The sequence below is a fragment of the Danio aesculapii genome, chromosome 15, assembly GCF_903798145.1.
Source record: "Danio aesculapii chromosome 15, fDanAes4.1, whole genome shotgun sequence".
NCBI classification, from domain to species: Eukaryota; Metazoa; Chordata; class Actinopteri; order Cypriniformes; family Danionidae; genus Danio; species Danio aesculapii.
In genome coordinates, this window is record NC_079449.1 from 30,059,447 (window position 1) to 30,069,438 (window position 9,992).

Sequence of the window (9,992 nt, forward strand, 5' to 3'; positions counted from 1 at the left end):
TTGGGGTAAATATGCCATCAAAATTTTTCATTAGAATGATGTACATAGCAAATAGCATCTGATATAATTTGGTGAACTATGTGTATATATGTAAAAATATCATTTTCCAAACTTTTCTGTGTATTTATGCATTTTGGGACCCTAATCTTTTCCTCCAACAACTTTTAACCTTGAAAAGTTTTTTTAAAAAGTGACTTTTATAAACATTTTTATAGTTAAAAGTGATAGATTGTCTGGAGTGGTGTTGTATTTTACAATACAAAACTCCTTGTAATAAACTACCAGTACATTTTCTGTTATTTTACAAAATTATTACTCGATGTAACCCACCGGTCCTACTGCACCCAACCCGGTCTGAGCTCTAACAAGGAGACGAAAGACCATGTCTCTAGCGGCTGTCGCTAGAGCACCCTTTTAAGGTCAGAGGAGGGAGGCTTACCTGCATAGCCCTTCACTTGCTGGCCTCCTTTACACTCACCCCCTAAACCTCAATCCCATCCCGGACGAGCCCCATGTGTAACCCACCAGTCCTACTGCACCCAACACACACTGAGCTGGGAAACAGCGATTCTTTGTATGGTAGTCAGTTGCTCTAACCAGGAGGCTAAAGACCATGGCCTTTAGCGTCTGTCGCTATAGCACCTTTTGAGGTCCAAGGAATGACGTTAACGTGCATAGCACAGTACGGCACTAGTGATATTGAGGAACTTTTTGGTTCGAGGGTCCAGCAGTACTTGTGTTATGTTTTACTTATTGGCATACTTCAGTGTAACCCCACCAGTCCTACTGCACCCAACCTGGTCTTAGCTGGGATCGAACCGGCGATTCTTTGTATGGGAGTTGCTTTAAGAAGGAGGCTAAAGACTATATCGTTTGTTGTTAGAGCACCTTTTGAGGTCAGAGGAATGAGATGTACCTGCATAGCACTTTCCTAACAGGCCTCCATTACGCTCACTCCCCTAAACCTCTCTCCAATCCCGAACAAGCCCCCATATGTAACCCACCAGTCCTAATGCACCCAACCTGGTCTGAGCTGTGATCGAACTGGCCATTCTTTGCATGGTAGTCGGATGCTCTATCCAGGAGGCTAAAGACATTAGCCTCTAGCGTCTATCATTAGATCACCTTTTGAGGTCAGAAGAATGAGATTTACCTGCATAGCACTTTCCTAGCCGGCCCCGTTACGCTCACTCCCCTAAAGCTCACTCCAATCCCGGATGAGCCCCCATATATAACCCACCAGTCCTACTGCACCCAACCTGGTCTGAGCTGCGACCGATCTGGCCATTCTTTGCCTGGTAGTCGGTTGCTCTATCCAGGAGGCTAAAGACCATGGCCTCTAGTGTCTGTCGTTAGACCACCTTTTGAGGTCAGAGGAACAAGATTTACCTGCATAGCACTTTGCTAGCTGACCTCCGTTACTCTCACCCCCTAAACCTCACTCCCATCCCGGACGAGCCCCCACATGTAACCTGGTCTGAGCTGTGATCGAAACGGCGATTCTTTGTATGGAAGTCGGTTGCTCTAACAAGGAGGCTAAAACCATGGCCTTTAGCGTCTGTCACTAGAGCACCGTTTCAGGTTCAGAGGAGTGAGGTTTACCTGCATAGCACTTTACTAGTTGGCCTCTGTTATATCATGTACATTATATTATTTCAAACTACTAAAATGTCAAACAAAACAATATATTTTTTTAATTGTCTAGGACAGTGTTTCCCAACCCTGTTCCTGAAAGCACACCAACAGTACACATTTCAAGCTCTTCCTATTCAAAACACACTTGAATCAAATCATCAGAACATTAGAAGTGACTCCAAAACCTGAAACGAATGGTTCTGATAAGGGAGATATCCAAAATATGTACTGTTGGTGTGCCTCCAGGAACAGGGTTGGGAAACACTGGTCTAGGAAATGCTTCTTAAGGAAGAAAAGAATTTTTGTATAAAGCAGTATAATTTTTGTGCAGTATAATGACTCAAATAAGTTCATATTATACAGTACACGAAGAGCAATCTGCACTGTAAAGCATCTGAATGTCAGAACGATTTATTTTCAGCCACATAAGCTCTTCTTGTTATATAGTCCTCAAAGCAACATAAAAGAGCTCGTTTTATAGCATGATCTACTAGCTGCTGTATAATGAGCAGATGTGTGTCTTCTCTTTCTGTGTGCAGTCAAGACATGTCTAAAGATCCCATTGTGGAAGTAAGGACTGAAGAAGAGGCCACAGCCAATCATGACGCAGAAGGACATCTTGAGCCCAATGAGACCACGCCACTGACTGAACCAGAGTAAGATCAGCTCTTTAACACTAATAACTGATACTGCATCGTCACAGAGCATCTGCAATGCTAATAAATCTGTGTTTCTTGCACCGTGAGTATATGCATTTAACACTTTTCATCTATTTTCAAACTTAAAGACAACATGAAACAGCGTTTTCAGTGCATTTGTAAAAGCTGCAGACAGTTTGTGATATATGATGCACTAGTGACGCCAAATGAAAGGGTGTGAAATGACTGCTCTCCTCTGAACTTGTAGTGACACCTAGTGGTAAAAATATTTTAGAAGACATGAATTATTTTAAAATTAGCCACTATTAGTTTTTTTAAAAAGCAATATTGACATCTATATGACAGAACACTTACTTTTTTTAATCTGGTCATTTAAATTAATGTTGTTTTATTTCATTCACATAATGATTTAACTTTCTACTTGACTGCAGCCATTATGCTCTCGGTAAGAAATTAATTCCTTTCATCAAGGATGAATTATTCATCAAGAAAGCTTTGATTTGATGTATTTCAGATATTTTTAGACAATTCTATAAATCAAAGCAGCTAATTTATATGTATGCATGTTTAAATGTGTATTTTTTGGAACAGAAATACACCATATGAAAGACATTTCTAATCATGTGACACAGAAGGCAGTTATTTGCCAATACATGAATAAATTACTTCAATCTTAAAATGTACATAAATAATATTTATAATAATATTTCAATATATTTTTTATGTATTTTGTCAAACAGAAGCAGCTTTTGTGAACATAAGAGACTTAAAAAAACAAAAAAATATTACTGGCCTCAGACCCTTAAATAATAAGTATGCATGATTTCAAAACATTCTTAAAACTATTGTTTGTTTGTATAAAGAATTACAATAAGTGTACAATTAAGCATGAAATGCTAGTCTTGTGAGAATATTGCATATAGTACAGGCCCATAGCCAGCCTGGTGAAAGGGGTGGTTCTTTTTTTCTAAAAAAGTGGACCTTTTTGGAGTTATTTGCCTCATTTTCTATTTAATTATTTCATAATAATAAATATGATGAAATGTACAAAAGCATGCACATCACTTTTAACTGGGTGCTAAGCCAAAATGCAAAATGTGCAAATTATATATTCAAAGAGGCGGCAACACTAAAGTTCCAAAAATGCTAATTATTCAATTTAAAAAGGCTGACACAGAGCGTGGAACGTTTTGAGCACACGGCTCTTCATCAGACAGTGCTCATCACAGTAAGGTGCTGCTTTTTTTACACTTCCAGATCACATGATCTCTTACTATCTCACAACAAGAAAAAAAGAGAAAAAATGCACATTTATAAATTATACAACCTCAGATATTCAAAGTGAAAATACAAAAACAAAGCATAATGTTGCATCACAAATTATAGAAAACAGAATATAACAAGGAAATACAACAGAATAGTACAACGAAATGTACAACAAAATATAGCCAAAAAACCTTTACCCAAACACCTAATTAAACATTAGAAGAATTATTAAAGAAAAGGACGAATGTCAAAATCCTCATTTAAACCTTTTGGAGACAATATATCTACAGTGAGAATCCAAATGGCTTCACGTTGTAACAGCAATTTATTAAGATTCCCCCCCCACCGTGAACACTTCACAACTTCAATTCCTATGTATTGTAGAGTGGAGACAGAATGTCTCATAAATGAGAAATGCTGCCCAGCACACTCAAATTTCCTCAGTCAGAATGTGGCCACTTGAAAAATTTTTTTTTAAATATAATAATAATATGTATTAATAATAATAATAATAATAATAATAATAATAATAATAATAATAATAATAATAATAATAAAGTAGAGCTTCACGATTTTTCCAGCCTCACTTAAAAAAGTACATTTGAATATTCATGGATAGCAACAATAGCCAATTTAATATTTCATTTTATTACAGGCCGCTTTTGTTGCTTCACACCTTTTTATTGGTCATTTTTTTGTTTCAAGAATAAGGTCCAGGATTTAGATAAAAAAAAATAAAAGTGTTTTCTCTAATTAAAAAACAATACAGTAGGTCAGTAGAGAAAGATAACTTCACTTATGTCAGATTATACAGTTGAAGTCAGAATTATTAGTTAGAATGTTTTTTTTTTTTTCATTTTTAAATATTTCCCAAAAGATGTTTAACAGAGCAAGGAAATGTTCTCAGTATGTCTGATAATATTTTTTCTTCTGGAGAAAGTCTTATTTGTTTTATGTTGGCTAGAATAAAAGCAGCTTTTAATTTTTTTAAAAAGCATTTTAAGGTTAAAATTATTAGTCCCTTTAAGCTATATATTTCTTGCGATAGTCTACAGAACAAACCATCATTATACTATAACTTGCCTAATAACCCTAACCTGCCTAGTTAACCTAATTAACCTAGTTAAGCCTTTAAATGTCACTTTAAGCTGTATAGAAGTGTCTTGAAAAATATCTAGTCAAATATTATTTACTGTCATCATGACAAAGATAAAATAAATCAGTTAGTAGAAATGAGCTATTAAAACTCTTATGTTTAGAAATGTGTTGAAAAAAATATTCTTCATGTTAAACAGAAATTGGGGAAAAGATAAACAGGGGGGCTAATAATTCAGGGGGGCTTATAATTCTGACTTCAACTGTATGTTTTTTTGCACAGCTGAATATTTGGACTAATCATAAAAAAAAATAGTTTGCATTGGGCAAAACTGATTAGCCGAAGTCACAGAGGATTCCACTTGGTCTTAAAGCCTTTTTGATGAGTTATTTTCACAACCTATGATGGCATAGCAGTCAAAATAGGAAAAATGAACTCATGTATGGGACAAATTCTGGGGCTTTGTCAGTGAGGGGTGGGTCTTGCGAACGACCCAACCCCTCCCTGGCTACGGGCCTGTATGCAATTATATTAATATTTCTTTTAGCAAAATTAAAAGTATGAAATTGCTTAGAATCAGATCAGATAATAATTCATCTGGCTTTCATTGTGTTTTCCTACATGAATAGAGCCTGAGCCAATTTTCATTTTACTTTCTCCACTGTCCTATAAAATGAAGCCAAAAAGTCCTTAATCAAAAAGTGGACTACAATATAATTGGCTATTAATTTTATGTTTGGTTTATCAGAGAATAAAATAGCAAAAAATATGCATTGTTGAAGTATTGTCATGTAAAATGATGCACATCTATATCAAATGCTGCACAACACTTACAGCGATATTTACTGAGAAAGTAAAAGGAATCTTTTTAGATTTCATGTTGTCTTTGACACCATACTCATCCTCAGATTTCATGTTTTAGCTCCCTCTAGTGACCATGAATAGCATCACCACTCTTACAAAACACCATACTGTATTTCAAATCAGTATTGCACATGTGTTATAACCACATACCTGCAATGATTTGGTCTCTCCCTCGATGTGTCCCCTGTGTGTCGACATCACCCTGTGTCTGTGTCTCTGTTCTCTCCTTCTTCTCACAGGCAAGTGACGGAAACTGCCGCCGCGGTGGTGGACTTGCCTCTTTCCGTGCCCACTAACTCAGACACAATCACTGACACCTTTGACCTTAGCCAGAGCAGCCCGGTTAGCGAAAGCACGACCCTCACCTCCAGCATCACAGCACCTCCCTCTGACCCTATTAACCCCGTCCACATGACACCCCCCGACAGCAGCACACCCAAAACTCACAGCAGACCCTCCATCTCGTCCTCCGACCCGGCTAATGTTACTCTACTGGTAGATCTGGCTGAGGTTGCTCCAGCCGTCCCATCAGAAGAACCAGTCCAAGTTCCTCCTCCCCCTACCAGTGTTGATCATCCCGATGCTATAATCTTAAAAGTCACCGAAAACGAGTCTGTTCAGAGTCCGTCTCATGTCGCTTTAAATCCCATCAGCCCACAGGGCGACATCGCAGTCCCATTAGTGAATCATGAACTTGAGATTGATGGAGAGCTCCCACTGGCTCCAGACACAGATGTCCCGCAGGATGGGTCACATGCTGGGGGTACAGCTGGCTCCAGTGGCCCATCTGCTCCAGCACAGGACGAGTATGGATCTCTAGATGCTCTCTAGATGTTCTCTAAGTTCCTTTAGTGTGTGTGTAGTGTGTGTTTGTTTGTTGTGGCCATTGGTTGTTTGGTGTGAAATCGCTGCATGTGGTCATCTGAAATGAGAAATGTGCATGCGTTTAGTTTTAGTCATTTTAAAGTTGAGGAAAAGGGATGAAAGCTGATTTAAGTCATTGACTCAACCTCATGTCATTCCAAATTTAAAGCTCGAAGAGATTTGAAGATAGTTGGGTCTATTCGGAAATGTAGGATGGGGCGTGGTTTTGTCTGTCTAGAATTGATTGGATATTTGTCAATTACTATTGGTCATTCTCATTTGATTGACAGGTTGTCGTCCAACCCTTGCAGCAGTAAACATGCAACAATTAGGAGTAGAGTTTAATTTGATTATATATAATGAAGGCACATTAAACAAACACTCCACTTTTTGGAAAAGTAGTCCCTCAGAGTTAATCAGTTAGGTTTTGCCATTTTTTAATCAATTTTAGCTTAGCTTAGCATAAATCATTAAATCAGATTAGACCATTAGCATCCCACTCAAAAATGTCCAGAGTTTTGATCATTTTCCTACTTTAAGCTTGAGGCTTCTGTATTTACATTGTGTACTAAGAACGATGGAAAATTAAAAGCTGCTATTTTCATTGCTGATCCTGTATGTCTTGGAACTGTACTGTATTCTGGCATAATATTCGAGGAACTTTGCTTCCGTGCCATGGCTGCAGCAGGTGCAATGATAAAACGCAGATATTGATATTGTATTCTGGTTCAAGTAGATATAGTTCAGGATCTGCAGCAATGTATATATGTTCTGAATCATCTCTCAGAAATGTCTCCATGGTTGCAAGGCAAGTTTCTGTGGTCACACTGGTTATATTGATGGAAGTTAAAAGATTGTCAGGCACTGTGTATTTTCATGGTATGGCAGCAAGTCCCTTTATTATTTCATCAGGGTAATCATTCAGTTTGCCATTGGTTTTAGTACACCAAGAAGTTATATATATGTTTCTTTATTTAACCAGATAAAAACCTATTGAGATCAAGATCTCATTTACAAGGGTGACCTGGCCAAGAGGTCTGCAACACATGACTAATGAAAAAAATAAAAATAAAATAAAATAAAAATAATGTTATTAATAATAAATAGAAAATCAATATAGTGTAAAAATACAGTTCAGTTGTTCAGCTTTACCACATTTCAATAAATTAAAAACACTTAAGAAGAGACATAATGAGTTACAGAACAGTCAAGCTTTAAATAGGAAAATTATTTAAACTGTTTAGTCATTTTTAAGCAAGATGCTAATGGTCTAATCTGATTCAATGATCTATGCTATGCTAAGCTAAAGGTGCTCCTGCCAGATTCAGAGATCGGTTAAATGGATTCAAAATGGTAAAACTCAACTGTCTACTCTAGGGGACTGTTTTTTTTTTTTAAGTGAGTGTTCCTCTAAGCCCAGTTAAATACCACTGTGCCCTAATAAAATACTACTGATACTGATATATTTCTCTGTCATTGGAGATACCATACACTAACTGAAGAATCATTTGTTAATAATTCATCAGTTTAAAGAACGGGTGATGCAAGATAAGCAAATCAATCTCACTCTTGATCTAATCTGTCAAATAGGTTTGTAAACATGTGAAATAGTTCATGAGTATGTTTATGTGATTTTGCACAAATATGAACTGTAGGTGGCCCTCTATTGTTGATTTGGTGGTCAATTACTTGACATTCCCATAGCCTAAACACATAAAAAGGATGTGCTTAATGCTTTTTCTTATTATTATTATTATTATTATTATTTATTTTTTTTTTTTGTAGTCTGATACTCATACTATATTTTGGTTTTGACTTTGCTTGGTGTGCACATCCTAGGATCGGATTTAAAAGTACAAAAAGGATTCATCTTTCTAGTACACGCGTCATGCAATACCTTCAGTATAATAACTCAGTAATAACTTGAAATAGTTCATAAACATTTCTCCAGTAATCTGTGAACTGATCCAACCCAGTCAGTGAGTTCAATTCAGTCTGAGATGTTATTCTGACCAGATTCGTCAAGTCGACTAACAGAAGAAAGTGAGTCATACAGGTTTGGAATGAGGTGAAGGATGATAAATGCTGACAGGATTGTCATTTTAATCTAAACTATCCCTTTAATGGTCTCAATCGCAGGAAAATTCTGGATGACGAAAATGCAGAGCTGAAGAAAGTGGCACCTGATGCAGGATTTGAACCCAACGCCCTCACGCAAACAAACATTGAAAGTAAAGCATGAAACCAACGACGGAGAAGAAAAAGTGTCATGATGACCATGAACGTGTTTGGTAATCAGTGCCCTTAAAGATTTTTCTCAATGAAACGGTGTATATTCTATACAGAAGTCTCATTTATAATGTGCATTTTCCTTTTATTTTGGAGTAAAGATTCGAGTAAACTTCCAGAAGCTTCTATTTGAGGAGTTCAATCAAATTCATTTAAAACAAAGATGCTCTTGTAGAAACTCTTGTGTGTTTTTGTATTTTATTTTTTCTTTTCCATTGATGATCCAACAGGGCAAGCTATTCAGGAGAATTATATATTCAGTAATACGTTTTATTCGCATAGTACATTGGTAAAATGTAAATGATTTCTGCTATTTTTTTATCTTGAGTGTTTGAGGGCTAGGTTTGGTTTGTATTTTATTATATTTTATCATTATGTTTTATTTACACATAACTGTTTTGCCTCTTGGATGATATACTACTCATAATGGCAGTTATGTAAACACAAAAATATCCTAAGATATTTTAACATACTGTTATGACCAAGGATCCGATAAAGATTTCAAATTAGCCTTTTGATTGGTTGAAGTCTTTATTAGATCAGTTTTTACAGTTATCGTGTATTTCTAATATTTGAGATTTGTACTTTAAATCATTCATCCAACGTGCTCCTAAAGCATCGACCTAAACTAAAGTATCTGCTCATTTTTTTATACCTCTGGAGAAACGTTTCTCACTCTCACCTGCAAGCTTGTGCACTGGGATTGTTATTGAACATTTTTTGTGGTCTTTTTTTTCCTTCAAGAAAATTGGCATAGCTTTGCAGTAACCTCTCATTGTCCTTTTATAACATGCCGTATGTATACAGTCCCATTTGAAACCGGACTGAAAGGACACTGTTGAGATTTTTTCTGCCATCACATTGCATGACTGTCTGCTTGCCCATCTGATGTTAAACAAGACTGGCCTGAACTGTGAGACCGCACTTTGGTCAATTCATAGTGGAATAGTTGTAAAAATGTTTTCATGATTTCTACACTTTCTATAATATTTCGGAGATGAATGAAAGAAAGAAAAATGTTTGCCCATTGTTCACAAGTTGTTCAGTTATTCACTGCCAGTTTGTCCCAAAAATGTAAATCTTTTCATGTGAATGGGAATTTGACCCATGAGATAGCAGTACAATGGGTGAGCTTAATGATGACAAGCAAAGAACATGTTGTTAATTGTGTTGTTCTAACACGTTTTAATTAAACTCATTAAAACATGAACGATTCTTTTAATAGTTTGTTGTGTTTATATAGCAGATACTTACATTATCTGACCTGACAGCGAATAAACACTAGGTGTAGATAGCCTACACCCTTTAGCTCCAGATCG

General features: G+C 36.5%; 1 protein-coding gene across 1 annotated transcript in view; it reads left to right on the top strand.

Annotated features, from left to right (window-relative positions):
* The window catches only part of ncam1b (neural cell adhesion molecule 1b), a 209,967-nt gene extending 200,072 nt beyond the window's left edge, over positions 1 to 9,895 (top strand). The window contains exons 18-20 of the mRNA XM_056473245.1: positions 2,175 to 2,291; positions 5,760 to 6,326; positions 8,524 to 9,895. Of these exons, the coding sequence (XP_056329220.1) occupies positions 2,175 to 2,291; positions 5,760 to 6,326; positions 8,524 to 8,626 (787 nt within the window). The 3' untranslated portion in view covers positions 8,627 to 9,895. The remainder of the gene's footprint in view (positions 1 to 2,174; positions 2,292 to 5,759; positions 6,327 to 8,523) is intronic.
* The last annotated feature ends 97 nt before the right edge of the window (positions 9,896 to 9,992 follow it).